Genomic DNA, 18,378 nt, shown 5'->3' on the forward strand with positions numbered 1-18,378 from the left:
CTTCTTTCCCAAAATAGGCATAAAAATAAGGAGATGAAATTTTTTGGAAGTTCACAATGGACAGTTTCAGAAACAAACTTCACCTGGGATCTGTAAAGCAGTGCAAAAGTACAACAGTTTGATTTGAAACCAGTTCTCCATAAAAAAAGACTGAATACAGATAATGTAAGCTACATTAAAATAGTTACAGTGCACATTATATGACGGCCTGATTCAGATTTTTCTGTCATGACTTGCAAAACAACAGTAATAAGAAACAGCACAGAGGCTTTTTCTTAATAAATTTTAATGTTAAGACCAGTTTATCTCAATAAAAACACAGTTACAAGAATCACACTACTGCAAATTCTGCATGATGCACAGTAGTGCTCGCAATATTTGAGTGGCAAGACCATTTTGGAACTGTTTACGGAAGATATGTCAAAGACAGAATCTTGGCATAAGTAAGAATGGATGTTACCAGTGAATTTATTCTTGTGAAAATAGATCTGTCCCACCATGTACACCACTGTAAATAGCCAAATGCAATATTTATGCACATCAAAAATATACGGGGCAAATACTCCATTTAGCATTTAGTCAGCAACAGTGAATGACAAGAGAAATATTCTGGTTATTCTATGATTTCATGTCAGTGGAGATTTCCTAATAAATCACTCCAAAGTGTAATATTTGTAGTTCAAATCCATCAGGACAACAGCAATTCTGTAAAATAGTAGTTTCTGACCTTCTGATAGTGAAAGCCAAATCCTACCGGGCTGCTAGACTCAGATGCCTTTGGCTTGTGCTCACTGCCTTAGAACATGAGTTCAGACACCCAAAATGCACTACCATCATCACAGCCTGGACCACATTAGCTGAAAACACACCAGATCAGAGATGCAACATCAGTAAAAGGAGATGACACTCTCAAAGCACCTGCCAGATTCTCAAGTATTAATTATATACACATATAGTTAAGTACAGAATACTGAAGGACAGCGTACCGAGTAGCAATTTAAATGTTCCATCAATTTTCTGATTACTGTAATGGATACTCTCATTCCCTCCATTTAATCTAGGAAAGATACTGCAACCTAAGCATGTGATTTGATGCTACTTAAAGCTTTGTGATACTGTTAAGTATTTTCTTTAAAATCTACATAAACCCCCGCAAACATTACTGCAGAAGACCTCTATTTACATACAGAAATAACACAGACTTGATTTGGTGGCTCTTGTTTGACTATGTCCTTGCAAAGAAATCTGCTAACTCTTCCTTGCCTGTTTAACAGCATATAATAGCATATTGCCCTGCCCCTCAGGCAATAAATGGTACATGATGAATCACTTCCTCAGTATTATTCCCATAAAAACTCACAGTGACCAATTCTGAAAGAAAAGAGATTTTGTTGTTGTTGTTGTGGGTTTTAGTATTTGTGCAATATAAAATTCATACTGCAATTTGCAACTTTGCTAACTTACTGAAAAAAAGATTTCAAGTTCTTCAATTAAGGACCAAGTCAGAATGTCGCTTACACTATGCTCTTTTTTCCTGTGCAAACCCATCAGATAAGGTTCATCCCTCCTCTCAAGGTCCTGAAGAATTTTATGTTCATAAGAAATTTGCTACAATTTAAGTTGTGAACCTATCTAATTTTCCTTGGTACCTTTAAATGCTTCTATCACCTAGCCTTAGCAATTTTTTAACTTTCTGTTGCAATGCAGGAAAACCCGATTCCCAAAGCCAACCCCCCCTACCCTCAACCAAACAGAAAAACCCAGCTGAGCCTCAACAAGTATATCTGAATTCTCAGAAGAGGAAATATTTTCTTGATTTAACAGCAACTGTACAATATTACAAACTCAGACACATGAAAAACAATCAGGCAATAGAAAATGTACAACAGCTTTGGTGTTATACAAAATAATAAAAAAGACTTGACAGCAAGATACATAGTTAATTATGTTCTCACCACGGCCACTTCATTGCTGACTGCAAGGCAGTTATTTACTTTTGATATTCTCTGTGTGGCCTTTCCACTCATGAAAAATCATACTATATTTCTACAATAAGAACTGTTATGAACACGATAAAGTAAGCTCCAAATTTTATAAAAACATCTTGCCTCTTCGCACTATTGCTTTGTGGCACATTGTCAACAGAACAGCAGTCCAAAATAAAGTGACAACTAGATTTAATAAATTAATATACTTTTTTAAAGATGTACAATGCACATTCCTTTTAATCCAAGGTTTTAGGGTATCAGGATACTTCTATTTACACATATACAGACCTCAGACAGCATTGATAACACCAGAAAATGCAGATAAGGGATGGAGCCTTAACTACTATCTGGATGCTACTGACAGAAGTCAAAACACTGCTGAGAGTATTACTGGGAGAGATATCCAAAGACTGAAGAAGAGTCTATGAAAAAACGACATGTAAAGGCAAAGGGAAGGTCATGACGTTTAATATGACCATCTATTCTTGTGAAGACTGAGGTGGAGTTGTTGATGTGCCTTGTTTACCCGACTTCCGTTCGTAATTCACAAGTCGTTGCCCAACAAGGTACCTGGGATTATAGTAAAGACAATGAGAAATTAACACAAGTTAATACAAAATTTTGTATAACAAATCCACTCTATTTCCTTTGCTGCAGAAGAAACTCTCTTATTTCAGCAAGAGTTATTCTACAAGTGATCCCTCCCCCCTTACTGGTCTTCAAGCATCCTCATTTTTTCTCAACATTCAAGCATTTAATAACAGAATACAGGCATTACAGGCTTGTTTTTACAGCCTTAAATTCAGTAATTCAGACAAATTTAAACTGAATGAAGATATGAAATATAGAGTGTGTTTCCATTATTTATAAACCCAGCCCCTTTGCCAGATGATAATTTTAAGAGCATCTTTGCAGTGTCTGTCTGAGCCACTGTAATGTCTGGAACAACAACTAAGATATAAAACCAAGTGAGAGTGCTAATGAGGTTCTAAGTTCAAAAAAGAACCTGCCACAACGCAGAACATGCACTGAGCAAGAGTAAGAGAGGCTCCTCTGAACTACAGACTGAAAAACACCTTGGTTGGAAAAAGTAAGTATTGTAAAGGAGAAACTTTTACTGCAGCTCAATCTTTATTAAAGGGAGAGAAAATATTCTAATGCCAGGCTACGTCAAGCCTGAGGGGTGCAAGATTCCTTTACTTAAATTCTGTTTCAACATTTCACCATCTCATCAGCTTGGCAGTTTCCCTGCTTTTCCCAATATTCCTTACTTTCTCTACATCATTGTTTCACACTCCTACTTTTTGCTATCTAAATTCCTTTCTATGCTTCCTATTTGTATGCTCTACAAGTGGAACCATATACACCTGTAAATTCTTCCCCCGAAACCTGCCACTTCCTTTGGAAACCTTTTCACCACAGCTTCTTTTCTCATGGTACCATCACGGAACAACTACTACATATTTTTTGGATATTTTAGAATGTCACAAAAACTTGTGTATGCTTTTGAAATTTGTTACGTACTACATGACTATACTTGCTTACTTCCTGAAATGAGTGCATTAACTGAAGTTGTACAAACTCCTTGTCTACAAGGATGGTTGCAACATTTAATAATTTAATATCAAAGTAATTTTCACTTAGATCTACTTTCACAGCTTTGCATACTGTTTATATGCCTTATTTAGACAAGGAAACAACTTGTAACATTAATGCAATTTGCAATTCAATACACATTTTGACAAAGTTATGAAAATTTAGCTCAAAACCCATGTGTAAATATAAATACCAGCTATACGTAATACAGTAGGCCAAACACTACAGAACATGTTATGACGGCAGGTGACTGATCAAATAAAAGGTGCTAAAACAAACTGATATGCTGAGAGTTTAATTTTAGTTACAACTCTCTCAATATTTCTAGATGCTATTAATTTCACATTTACATCAAACAATGTATCAGTTACTTCCTAACATTTAAAGTTTAAAAAAGTTTATTTTAGGTTTGTCTCTTTTTGTAGTTGATGGAAAGCAAAAATGTCCTAGGGTAACTCAGGACATGAACACAACAAACACATTTATTCCTTTTCAATAGAATAAAAGCATAGGAAGCCTAGTTGCCGAGTCCAGCATTTATTTTTTTAAATAACCAACATATAAGGTAATTAGGTAATACAAAAAATAGGGTAATAAGGACAACACAAAAAAGCTTAGAAACTAAGCAGGATAACCAGAAAAAATACAGGAAAAATTAATATTTTGAGATATCTGAGTAATAAAGAATAGAGATTACTTAAAAGATCAGAAAACAGTACAAAATTTGGTAAGGACAAATTCTATCAAATCAAATTAACATCCTTTAGCAGGTTAATTGGACTAATGAGTAGAAAGAATAAGAAAACGACATGCAGAAAAGGTTGGAGAAATGGTTTTATAAGCAGCAGACTGTGACATGATTTTACTTCCAGATAATTATTATGTCCACTTGTCCTTCAAGACTACAGAGGGAGAGACAAACAAGCACTCAACTTAATTTGTGGTAAAACACATTCAAGTTAAATGTAGGGGAGTGTCTTCTCTTTATAAAGACAGTCTATGCCTGTGCTTTTCTACCTGAACCACAGATAGAAAGATTTGCCCTGCATAGTTTAGATCTGCCTTAGATGGTCATCTAGTTAGCTTCTTAAAATCCCTTTTAGCCCTAAGTATCTACAACACCTGAATTCAATCTGAGGTTGTTATCACAATTTTAAGTGGGAAAATTAAAAAGCCCCCACTATATACTCACTTGTCATTTTTAATATGTTCGTAAAGGCGCTTGAATTGGCGGACTTGGAAGGAGAGAATTCCCATCAACACCACAACCATAAGCAGAAAAGGATAAATCCGTCGCTGAACTAGGTTTTGCATTTCAGCAGTAACTCCTAGAAAACAAGACACAACCTTCACAGAATCTAGCATTGTTCAAGGAACACAGGCATTTCTGCTTCTGCACCTGCTTTTACACTTTTGGTTATACTGTAACTTCAGTAGAAGGGCTGTGAAATAAGTAACACACCCATTTATCTCAGAGATCCAACATAACAGCTGCTGGTTTTTTTTCATCTAAAGCATTCAAGCTCAAAAGTTCTCCATTAAGAGTGAAAATCCATGGTATAAAAGCTGGGCTTATCAGTTCTTCTTGTTTACTGACTTGTGTATACCTTGTGTCAGAAAAACGGTGACACTATTGAAGTCTGCATTCAAGTGAAGTTGAAGAGTAAAATGGGACTTATTGAACATGTTAACATTAGAACTAACTACCAAGACAACTGCTGATGTAAAAGCACATCTATCCTGCTTAATAACATTATTGCCTTTAATTATGTGAAGTATATAAAAAAGCTACAATTAAAATTTACATTTCATTTCATTACCGAAGGAAAACCACAAACCAAGTATTTTTGCCAGTTCTAAGCTTCCTTTAGAATTTGACAAGTCAGAAAAGATGTCCTCAGCATACTTTACCTCCTAGAGACTAAAATTAAAGGTTGATTGTTCAAAGAAGCAATTAATTAATCAACCCTTTCCAAAACTAGCAAGATACCTACATTTCTTCTGTTAGATATTATTCAGTCCCATACTTTTGATGTATTCTGCACTTAGTTTATTAAAATGCCAGGCAGAATAATGTATTGCATTCTCTAACCCCCCCCAACTTTTAAGATGATACAGCAATCCTTAAGCATGTATATTTGCTGGCAGAAGAGTGGGGGTTTCCTGTTTGGTTTTTTTGTTTGTTTGTTTCTTTATTTGTGGGTTGTTTCTTTGATTTTTTTTTAATAACCTAGAGCTTTAAGTTTTATTTCCACAGACTTATTACCAGTGCTATAAACCATCAGATGATAAACAGGTATTCTGAACGTATACATACCTAATAAGGGTACAACACCAGAAGCTATGATGTATGGAACACACAGGGAAAGTAACAGAACAGAGATTACTGGTGCTGCCAGTTTATGGATTATGAAGTGTAAATCAATGTTTCGAATCCCATTTGCATATACCTAAGAAGAACAAGTTAGAAGTAGAATGGGTCAATCAGGAAAGCCATGCTCTGTGCTTACAGTAATAATTACAGGGTTTTTACACAAGGTTTTCTCCTTATGAGAGGAAGAAAGTGTTCCAAATTTGAAAAAAACCATGATGGCTACAGTTGAAGAAGGAAAATCTCTGTGCCAGGATGTAATTTAAATAGGGTGCAAAAGAGCAACTTAATCTGGAATAGTGTTGTGATTTGGTTGCAAGAGACCAAATTAAAGTTCATTAAATAGAGCTGTGAATGGTGGTTTTATGGGTGACCTGTGATCGCTTTGTGCTGTTAACTTGCTGAAAGAAGATGCTGTGTATGTCAACAGAACAAATCTATTACATTTGGTAACACGGGCAAAAACCATGATCTTATTTTCTACTTGGTAGTGCAGATCAGAGCCTCTGTATGTGGGGTCAGTGCCCTAAGAGAAGGCCTCCACAATTCTTGAGGAGGACCTGCAGCATAGCCATTACATACAGCACAGAGCTGAAAAGTTTTTCTGGTAAACAACTGAGATACTTCATTGTGACAACAAACGTAAAACTTAATCACTGTAATAAAGAAAACAATGTCTGCCAAAGAAAGCAACAGGCTATGTGACTCAGAACTGCTCAGAGAAACTGTTCTGTCTTGCTTCATAATCATAAGGTAATGGAAATGTGGTCTTTCATATGCCCTCATCTGCAAGTCTCTACAGCTCAGGAGAAGGCAGAAAGTCTCTGTTCTTGAGTGGTGGACACAAATAATGTCCAGTATTTGAACACTTGTGAATTCATCTGAAGAAATACTGATGTTTCTCACTGTAATACAAATCTGATAAAACTGCATATACGTTTATGCATTTTCCTCATTTCAGTTTTCTGAGACTTTTTTTTGGTTTATTGTTTAGCGTAGCTTAGTGGATTAGGCTAAAAGAATTGTACAAGATCAGTTGAGTTTTGCTCCATTACTCCATTACTCCAACAGTAACTCCATTTTCTGACCCATACATTCAAAAAACATTCAAAATACATTATACAGATTATTCTCATGGACATTTTTGTCCTACCTGTTCAATAACAGTTTTCAGCCACCACTGGGGACCCATCAGTGTTATGGCAGCAATTATTTTGGCATGTAGAACTCCAAGAGCCCAGTCCTAATTTTGCAAAAAGGGACTGTTAGCATCAAGATTTTTCAGTAGTTTGACAACCAAGAGCTTTTTTAATAGCAACTTGCTAATATTACTTATAAGTAAAAATATAGTAACTTTTCTGTTTACATTGGACACTGTTTACAAGAGGTGACACCTGCAAACTCCTAAGAGTTTACTCAGCTCCCTTGAACCAGGAAAATCAGCTACTACTAAACCAAAGGCAAATACAAAATAAAAGCATTACACTCAGTTAAAGCAACAGATTAGCATTCAAGTGCAAAGTAATTAATGCTGCTAACATTTACCTAGAAATAAGCTATTTTGATTCCTTTAAAAAAGAAAAGAAACAATATACAAAATGTTCACACCAGTCAGGAAACACTTTTTTTTCCCTTAAGTTCTTGTTCAAAAAACCCCGCCTGATGTGAGAAGAGCTAAACAAAGCAAGGCATTGCTCTTCACAACAACAAAAAAGTCATACTATTCAGAGGAAAATATATGTTTTAACATATACTGCAATTATTATGGCACAGAATTGAAAGAACACAATGTAACTACAGGCTTCTGGTAAACTCTGCAGATACTGAATCAATCCTTTCTGGATTACAGATACTTGTAAGAGATTCTTCAATAAAAACCACCAAAAATGGAATGCAAAGTATAGGTTGAGAAGGCAGAACAAAGAGCTACACAACTGGCTGCACTGGCTAATTAACTTTCTTCAGCTGCTGGGGAAATATATTTTCTTTGACCAATTACTTAAAAAGCCATCTATTTCCCCAGAGACTTTAAAAATTATTACAAAAAAGTCAGCGTGAAAGTTGCTTTGTGTTTGGTCAAGTAGTAACCTTTGTATAATTCTATTCTCTTTTGTGAAAAATGGAAGTTATTCTGAATTTCAACAGCTCCTTGTTAATTTACAAGTCTAAAATCCCTCTAATCTGGTATTTGGAGGAAGCTCTGCCACGTGAAAATAAAATTTTCAGTATATTTAATAAGACTTTCAAACATTTAGATACTGAAAGTAAACGAAAGCTTGTTTGTGGACTGCTGAGAAAATCATTATCCCTGAACACTTTGTTAATTAGTAATATGCATTCTAGATCTTTTGAGTTATGGTTCCCTCAAGTAAGGTTTCTCTGAGTTACAAGTTCTTTCATAACTCAGCCTAGGTGATGCAAGCATTAGTCACTTGATCCACTGTACCTTCATTTCTTCCACCAACTTGCAGAAAATAAAGTTTGCATTCCCTTAACCTGTGGGACTTGGCTGAAGAAAACGAAAACACTACTACCGCAAAAGCCTATATTAATGATTTGACATCTCAATCTAAACCCAGAATAATCCTAATTCATAGTGTGTATCATCACTGAATTAAAACTGCAGCTGAACCTCTTGCTGCATAACGGTAGGCAGAAAGCTTTACAAAAAGGTCAGACAGAATATGTACATCTGTGCATACAGCTATACTAATTTCTTTATGTAACTTTACAATTATGCTACTGATAAAAGTGACTATCTAATTACTGAAATGCAAAGATCCTCTGACGTCATCCCACAAAATTCAGCTTTTTATACTTAAAATTCCTAAGCATATCCTACTCACATCCAGACTGTCTTTCCTCTGTCAAGTAGAAACATACTTAAAGGAAATGCTCTGAAGCACCAAATCAACATGAAACAAGAACTCTGGTACCCCTTACTTCTAAGTAAAGAAACATATCAACAGCAGAAGAAAAACAGGGGCAACTTACTTGCCAAGGATAGAAGAGAGGTGTTTGATCCAAAGGAACTCTCAAAGGTGCAACGATGACGAGTTCGAACAGAAGACCAAGCAAAAGTGGAACCACACCAGCTAGCAGTATAGCCACTATTAATGTCTTCATTATCTAGAAAAAATTTCCAAGACATTCAATTAGTATGTTTATCAGAGGATTCTTGTTGTTTAAACTTCAAAATGTAACTTAAACTACACAGATAAAGCTGGAGAAAAAAAAACTACAGACCTTTAATTCATACATACACATGGCTAGAAATAATTTTTACTACATACCTAGTTTTGCAATGCAAGTTTTAGAGATTAAGTCCTATTCCATGCCCCATCCAGAAAAAGGCGTGATTGTGCCTATTGGTATCCATATAGTTTTAAACCATAAAATCACCTTTGCTTGTTGTCAGTAGTGAATACTATCCAAAGGTACTTCAAACGCATTTGAGTATTCTTGTAAGCAGGAAAATTAGAGAAGAATCTTTCAAAAAACGTCTGTAATGGTCTAATAAGCACACAAGCACGTCCATCACAAGATGCTATTTATACTATCAATGTTTAAAATTACTATACTTAGACAAGAAATCTGCTAGAGAAATCTTCAAAACCAAAACTAAAAGATGGGATATAAAATTGTTGCCAAGGTGAGAATCTGAACTCCTGGTAAAAAAAACACAAACAAAAAAAACCCCACAGTACTTCCTTTCAAAATATTAATTTGAACAACAAAGATCCATCAAAACAAAGATCTTAATGAAAATATGCATCATTCTACTTTGCAGAGACGCATTCATCATAATCTACCTTTTTTTATTATTTGATGTCAAATTGCTAACTGAGTAGTAGTTAAGCATTGAAGTGCATGTGAAAATGTAAATGTATTTAAGCACACACCACATAGGGAGAATGCAACATACTCACTTTTAAAGGAAAACAGAAAAACAAATGTAAATACAAACATTTATACACAAACTTATTTACACGGATTGCTTAACATTGTGCTAAATGTTTTCCAGAAATACAGGTATCCAACGCAATAGGAAAGTAATCTGCAAAAGCTTCAAAACGGTCTGAAAATAAAAATGAGGTATAGATTACGGAGTAAAACCCACATGCACTAATAAAAGAAGTTTTGTTAAGTTACTTATTTGATAAATCAGTACAATTTTTTCTCAAGACTCACCATAAGAGACCATTCTTTGACCTTCTGAAAAATCACCCTGCGACCCTGTGGCATCCAGGCGACCAGCACTGTCACTGCTCGGATCGTCAGCCAGCAGACATAAAGACCACAAGCAGCTGTGTACAGCTCATGGATTTTGGCAGTCCCCGTCCAGAACGACATTAACCATCGGCCAGCAAATACTGCAAACACAAACACTGTTAAATAGAGTAATGCTTTTCAACGTATTAAGGAAGGATGCCTATTGAAAAATACTTCTTAAATTTACTGTTAAATATCAACGCACAAATATATTCAGCATAAAACAGTAATTTCGTACTACACCTGTAAGGCACAAATGTATGACGTACTGTATAGATAGTTACGTAGATGATGACAAATACATAGGTAGATTTTTTTTCGCCTGAAGTTTGATTACACCAGCAATGTGATCTGAACTACAGGAGATCAAAACACCAAATACTGAACTATTCAGAGCCTAAACTTTAGAACTGCAAAGGCCAAATATGTTAGTGTGTAAGACTGAATTTAAATCTTATAAGCTATGTTTATGTCTTTTCACTCACTGCCTCATACAATTTTTTAAGAGTTACTGATCAGGCTTCTGAAGCTCTCCAACAAAAACGGGAGACTCATTTGCTCCGTTTCATTTTTTAATAGTGCTTCTATTCACCAGTATTATAGTGGAATTATTTTACGTACTACTATTAAAACCACCACAAAAATTGTAACTGTGCTCTCAGCAGATTACTGATGTTAGGATCATTAATACCAAGAGGTAAAAATGACATGGTAATACAGTAGCCAGGCTATAAAAGTCAAATGAGTTTACAGGTCTAAATTTGTCCCAAATTATTAGAACAACTACAAAGTGCTTTTGATTTTGTTAAAGTACTCATTCATACATATTTGGGAAGTGGCATGTGTATCACTCCAAAGTCTCTTAGTGACCTTGTGCTGATGACACCTTTAGAGTATTTAATTAAAGAAGATACTGTAGAAGACCTGGTAAGAAGCTATGCATTTTCCTTCTCTAAATGGTAAAGCAAGTTCAAGAGTATCAATTTTCTTTTTCTCACAATACTACTAGAGAGATTCTCTCAGCACTTGGAGCTCTGCCCTTAAAAAAATTATCCTTCCAACAAAACAAAGGAAATGGCAATCTATGTCATTTAAATATGGGTATTATCTCTATGATTTAGATTTTTAGACTATTAAAATCTGAGACCATTAGTATCTAGTACCATTAAAAGTGAGACCTGGTTTTCCTGATTACTCCTTTTGACTTTATACAATAGTTTCAAAACATTTGTTTTCAGTTGCAGTTTTACAATAATAGACTTACCTGGTAAGGTAAGGCAGATAAGACTAGCAATCAGTAATGTTATACACATGAAAACAATCAAAAGAAATATCTGAAAGAGGAAAAAAAGAAAAAAATTATAATAAAGTTACTTAAAGCAAAAAAAACCCCAAACATAAAAAGATGCATCATGCTAGAAACGCAGCTTAAACTAGAAAGTTCAAATACCATCTAACATTTCACTGTATAAATAAATCAGTAACAAGAAACCTATCCACAGTACATACACAACACTGCAGGTGTGCTGCATTTCTTTTAAGAGTTCACATCAGTTGTCACAACAGTAAAAATTAACATTTGAATCCAGAGGGACAGGAGTTGTCTGTTATGGTATAATAAAAAATAATCTCTTTATTTCTGCACTAACCAGCACAACAACTCTCAGTTAACCCCAAAAGGTTTCTAGCTCTGTAGGCCAGATAAGCAAGACTGCTTTTGTAATTGGGAAAACCTTGCTGAGAATGTTCTTCCAGATGCCCCCAGGTTTATGTGACCAGCAGCTGACAGCAAAGGTGGTGGCTCCTTAGTCAGATTTACATCTTAGCAGAGAATTCTCATGTACTTGATGTCTTTAAATCATTTAAATGTCTCAAGCATCATGTCCTATGAAGTTCTGCTTCACTAATCACCAAAGCCACACAACAAGCAAGCTTACTATGGGAAAACTAACATCTTACCATAACAGGCTATTAACAGAAAGTTAAATCTGTGACACACATTTTCCTTGATGAGACTGTTGTGGACAATGTAGATCAGCCTCATAGCTAGGTTAGGACTTTCAGCACTTCTTCAAGGAAAAAGCTTGTGATTTTGTAGACATTAGCCTGATGATTCCACAATACCCAATTATTTGCCAGGTGACAGCCATATACCCTTTTTCACAAAGAATATTCTCTTTATGGCTGGGGATCCCAAATCACAGAAAGAAGGAAACCAGAGTAACTTGACAACTGGGTTTCAGGCAAAATAAGCTTTCTGATGATGAGGAACACATGATGTGACTTGTTTGGGAACAATATTGCCTAAATAGTTACTTTGAGAATGCTGGGGAAAAGTCCATGACTCTTCACAGTCACAATACATGAATGACTAAAGCTGATATGAAGCTTTTAAAAACCATGCATGGCTGCTTCTTGGATCAGTGAGAAGGAACGTACAAGAGGAGGAGTAACTCTTGACTTGAACCTAAACAATGCAGAGGCAGCATGTTACTCTTATCACAGAAGAAGCACTAGCAGTGACCACAATACATTAAGACTCAAACGTGTTTCAAGGACATCCCTACTCTTTCCAAAATAACACATCAAAAAAGCAAACTAGCTAAAATGAGGACACTCATTAAAAGAATATTGAAAATAGTAGTCAAAAGGAAACATGCTCACAGGAGATTCATTTAGATACACTGAAGTGAGGGTTCAGGACAAACTCACTACTAATCCTAAGACTTAAGACATCTCCTCAAAGTTGTCACAGTAAAGACTGTAATAAAAACAGCTTCCAGATGAGATTTCCAGAAGTTAGAAGTAAATCCATGGGGAAAAAAAAATAAAAAAAAAAATAGAAAATGGATGAACTCTGGTAAGTTAAATGAAAAACTACAGTAGGACAAATCTAAAGGGATTTTAGAAATAACATACCAAGTCTATGAAAAGTAATGATAAATGTATTTTTTTAGATAGTCTTGCTTTTTTTAAAGAATCAACAATGAAGTAATAAAATCTAAAAATTCTCAGAAGAAAGCTTGCCAGGGAGTTTGCAGGTTCTGCTGACAGCTATGGATTATGAAAGGAAAGGTAAAGGAAGACAAGGCAGGAGAGCAGGAAAATTCAATGAATTCCACACATCAGCATTTGTCTGGAAAGGCTTTGAGAGTTCACCAAGAGACCATGTGTTTAAAAAATGAATGAGTTGGAAGAATCATCTGGTAAAACTCATGATAAACTTTTATGTAACAAGTAAAAAAAAAAGTGATATTTTAATTTTGTTTCAGATTAACAGTATGTACTTTATTAAGTTAAAAAAGAATACATCAAACCCATAGTTATATATGCTTTTTGTAACTGAAATAACATGAGGGATCAGTTCTTAATCCTTGCTCAGTCCATAGGAACACTATGAGTGAGTTCTAGTGGAATACGTTAATACATAAAAAAACAGAATAGAAACCAGCTTGTTCTAGGTTCTTACAAAATCAGATGTCAACACTGTTTGTTTTCTTCTCAAATTCTTAAAACCCCAGTTGAGAAAGTAATTAAAATACAGTGTTGTTCCATACTGGAAGTTTATGTGGGAGACATTTTTGTAAGATTAACTTATATAACTAGAACTAAGGTTAATATACCAAAAATTACAACTGAAGCACCTGCAGCAATCCTGAACAATTAATTATATAAATACTTCAAACAAGTGGAACCAGAAACACAGAATCATGAGTGAACTACCATGTATGTTGAGATTGTGCAAATGCTTGTCATACCTCTTGATGAATACAAGGGAAAGAAGTTCAGTTAAATCAGATTTTCTATGTTCTGTACAAGTCTCTAAAGAACTTAAAATATCTAGATGAAGGTAAGTAGACCAGAAAAAAGTCTCTGACAGCTGAATATGAAACTGGTAAGCTATTATAATCAGTTCAAGGTCAGCACCCCACCAAGGTCAGCTTACACTATGCAATGCTTCAAGAGGGGGAGACAATTTCAGCACATCCTTATCCAGAAGAATCCACAAAAGTAAAGTAATTCATGCAATGGTAGTTCTAGAAAGGACTTAATGAGTGCCTAGGTGAACACACCCCTCCCTTGAAAGCAGCATGTCCACATTACAGTGGTTATATATTGTCAGGTCACAGTAAGTGAGAAGCCACTTTAGTTCCTTGTTTGGCTGCTAAGCAGGTAATTAATTTCAATTACCCTTTCTGTCATCCCAGCAACTGCACAGGAACCTGACTCAGTCTGAGTGAAAATGTCACAAGTATAATTTCTTTATAAATAACACAATATAGTCTTATCTGAACTTTCACACACATCTAACTAATGCCTTCTGCATATTAACTCAGTTTTCATCTGGATCTGTTCCAGCTCATCATGTGTATATATGCTAGCTCAGGCATTCATGCTAAGAAGGGAAGAAGGGAGCAAGAACGGCACCACTCCTTTCAGTAGTAAGTGAATATTTATGCTAGATTAAACTGGTCTCAGAGCATGTTTTGAATTCCTGTTATGACCAAACAGAAGTAGCAGCTGCTATGACAGGGGCAAATTCATTCTCCTTCCCCAGCCATTTCATCCCTGAGCTAGTTCTTCCCACTGTTTCCTCTGCAGCAGTGCCGCATGCATTCCTATGGAGGGCCATTTGAGAGGGTAAAAACACCAGTGGATGGAGTTACCCACCCTCATATCAAGCCCAAACGTAGAACACCCAGAAGCTAAATGGTTGCACAATCCTAAAATACTTTCAAATTCTCTTTCAGCTCTACTAGGTTGAGATTTATAGGGGACACACACACCTTAATTTTGTACTTAGTAATGAGAATTCTGGTATATCCAGCATTTTAAAGAAACATCAGAAGCAGTATTAAGCTGTTCTAACTTTAGCCATTACTTCCCTTCCTGAGCTGTACTGAAAAAATAAATAAGCTGTGTTTCAGTTTATATTTCAGTAACTCAGAGTTCTGGTAACAACAAAACAATTTACCTAGTTTGACCTACATATTATTCTCAGAAGTTAGGTATTTTCCAACACCGTTTTCTTTCTATGTGTATGGATTTAGAACTTTGCAGTATTTTTACACCTTCCTATGTTTAATGCAATAGAATTTCTCCATATAATTTCTTAATGAAGCAAAAAAGTTTAAAATACACTTCAGCTACAAGACCAAAGTATGCTCTCTTGAAAGCCATGCCTTATTAGACACATTCCTGAACTATCCATTTGCTGGGGGTTAATATATTTCTCTCCATTACTAACCATTAGGAAAGGGAGATGTAAACTAACACACAACACATATGGGATCTATAAATACAGTGGTAATTGAATGTCGTAAGTTACAGGCTAAAAAAGCTGAAAAATTAACTTTAAGACTACTTTTTAGAAAGTTGCAAACCATACAAAACACAAACCAACACGACCCACCACTTGACTTCTGATGACACGTGGGCAAAATCTTTCTTACAAAAAAATTCCACCCATTTTTCAAATGCCTTTCCCTTTTCTCTTCATGCGTTAGATACACCTACCCTGAGTGGGAATTTTAAAGGCCTACGATAAGGCTGGAAACCCACAGGTCCTCCTTGTTGAAGTATGGCTTGATGGGCTGCATGAAGACCTTCTCCCACAACTGGAATGGCATTATTATTGCGAGCATGCTGGTTGTTAGGCTGCTGGTTTGCATTGTTTTCATTCTCTTCTTGGTCACCAAGTAGGTAAGAATGGAGATCCCTGTAACAACCAACATTTCAGTTTTGCTCTCTTTGGTACGAGTAAGAACCTTACAGAAAGACAAGCCTACTGAGAATGAACACAAGTTGTATAAAAATTATACAGGACTACTGGTAGAATCTTGATAAAGTAAAATAAACAATTTTCTAATAACATACTCAATATCATTCTTAGTACAGAATTTAGAAGGAAAGTGCTAGTGTGGGTGCAATTAGAACAGTGGGAATACAGCCCCAAATAAAGAACACTTATCTGTCTGCTTGAAAAACAAAATCTAGTATTAAAGTTGTTGTGCATATGAAAGGAAAATTGCATCAATATTTCAGTTCATATAAGCAAGCAGCTCGATAGCTTTTATTTTACTGCTACTAAGCCCTATTAGAAAACAACTGCCTTCAAACAAACTGCACAAGGACAGTACTGCATTGCTATTAGACGTGCTTTCAGAAGTACCGAGTCAGGTGAGTCTTTTATGAAGATTCTAAATTGTTCACAATCTTCTAAGAACATCAATCTTAGAAAGAGTCAATCTGCTTTAAAAAGTATTCCACTGGCATTTTCATCTGTGCTCAACTAAAATTGCTGAAGAGATATTTTACAAATGTTCTTAACAGCTGCCAACAGTGAAGAAAGCACAACCACTTCTGTCAGCTCCAAATTTCTCTTACTTTAGAACCACAGACTGGGTTGGGTTGAAAAAGACCTTAAGAGAACATCTAGCTCCAACCCTCCTGCCATGGCCAGGGACACAGCCCATTAGACTAGACTGCTTAAAGTCCCATTCAATCTGGCCTTGAACAATTCCAGGGAGGGGGATGAACAAGTTACTTAAAAATGTATCTTTACAAAATGCAAAAGAGAACAGAAGTGAGGAGAGTTTCCTTATGAGAACCTAAAATAAGTATTATGGATTGCAGTGGAAGAAAAAGGTCTTTCACTCGTTTTCTCAGAAACTCATACATAGCTTAGCAAAGAAAATCTTCATCCTAATAGTGCTGTATTGGCATGACCCACAATGAGCAAGATGTGGGAGAATGCCAATATACTTTGAAGTTAAATTTAAAAACTTTCTAGAAAAACAAAATCAACCTTAATTTTTATTTGACTAATTTGGCAAACAACATATGAACTAAAAAATTTCTAGTGCTAGAAGTCTTCCTGGCAGTCTAAATTAAGGAACATCACTTCGTATAATGATTTTCTTTAGCTAACAAAGATACAGTTTTATCCCTCTTTAGAAATGGAACTTGTAATTTTAAAAATGCCAACTTAAAGGTATTCACTTGTTCAGCTTAATGTTCTAAATAATTTTTCCCTTTAAAAAAAAATTTCCTTCTTACTGTAAGAAATGCAAATGGTGCACATCAATTTTACTTGAATGACTCATGGAAATGTTCTGCTGACACTTACCTCTTCAATTTTTCCATATAACAGGAATTTAACAAGCTGTTAAGTCATACTTCTATTCATTTTTCTACTAAGCAAATGCTGTAATAGTGTACCAAATGACCTGTCAAAACCTAGTCCTGAAGTAGGTACAAATACTGCTTAGAAGACACTTCCATAGGAAATCAGTATAGGAGTTTTCATCTGTATTTATCTGTAAAATAGTTATTAAAGTGACTTTTTGGGATAACTCTCCTGAAAGCATGCTGCTTTCATGTTGAAAGGCAAGCTGGACACAATACTTTTAGCTTATTTTGGCTTTCTCTACTTACAGCAAGTATCCAGCAGTAACAGTCCATGCTCGTACAAGACCTTTCAACCACTGTCTTGTATGTCCTTGTTCTAGCAAAGCTGGAAGCACCACCTGAAGCAAAAGGAGCTCTAGGGAAAGTTCACTTACTGGCGCATCACTAGAAACAATGGAAAAAGCAAGAAGTCAAGTGTAAGAAAACTTCTCATAATCGTCTTTTCCACTGAAGAATATTAACACCACAACAACAAAAAAATCTATTAGATGCCAACAGGAACTACTTAGTTTTTTGCAGACATTTCTCTTTCTATACTACTCTGAGCACAGGTTTAAGTGTTCATGAGTGCACAGGAAACTTAAGACAAAAAGTTGATGTCAGACAATATGATTTGCTCTTCTATTTGCTTGCATTACTGCTGTTTCAATTAATATTTAGAAACAGAAATATACCAGTATCATTAAAAAGTTACAGATATCCTTTTATTCTTGAAGCAAGGATAATCAGGAGTGGATGTGAAAAATAAACATGGCAACAACTTCACTCTCAAAAAGCTGAAGGGGAAGGTGTTTTGAAGGCATATGAAAACCAAATAGTTATCAGTATGGAATAAAAATGCCTCTTATTTTTCTTAATAGCTTTTTATTTGACAAATTGTATGATTAGATTAATTGAAAACAAGCAAAATGTAGCAAACAATGCCACATTAATGCTGAAAGAGCACAAATATACATTTTT

At 35.3% G+C, this 18,378-nt stretch overlaps 1 protein-coding gene across 3 annotated transcripts in view; it reads right to left on the reverse strand.

Annotated features, from left to right (window-relative positions):
* Window positions 1–269: 269 nt before the first annotated feature.
* MARCHF6 (membrane associated ring-CH-type finger 6) overlaps window positions 270–18,378 on the reverse strand; it is a 52,038-nt gene continuing 33,929 nt past the window's right edge. For all 3 annotated transcript variants that reach the window (XM_051609920.1, XM_051609919.1, XM_051609921.1), the window contains exons 18-26: window positions 17,665–17,802; window positions 15,745–15,946; window positions 11,492–11,561; window positions 10,147–10,328; window positions 8,950–9,084; window positions 7,109–7,198; window positions 5,902–6,034; window positions 4,777–4,912; window positions 270–2,558 (exon numbers count right to left, since the gene is read on the reverse strand). In XM_051609920.1, coding sequence (XP_051465880.1) covers window positions 2,468–2,558; window positions 4,777–4,912; window positions 5,902–6,034; window positions 7,109–7,198; window positions 8,950–9,084; window positions 10,147–10,328; window positions 11,492–11,561; window positions 15,745–15,946; window positions 17,665–17,802 — 1,177 coding nt within the window. In that variant the 3' untranslated portion in view covers window positions 270–2,467. The remainder of the gene's footprint in view (window positions 2,559–4,776; window positions 4,913–5,901; window positions 6,035–7,108; window positions 7,199–8,949; window positions 9,085–10,146; window positions 10,329–11,491; window positions 11,562–15,744; window positions 15,947–17,664; window positions 17,803–18,378) is intronic.

This window comes from Apus apus, chromosome 2 (genome assembly GCF_020740795.1).
Source record: "Apus apus isolate bApuApu2 chromosome 2, bApuApu2.pri.cur, whole genome shotgun sequence".
In the NCBI taxonomy this organism is placed as follows: Eukaryota; Metazoa; Chordata; class Aves; order Apodiformes; family Apodidae; genus Apus; species Apus apus.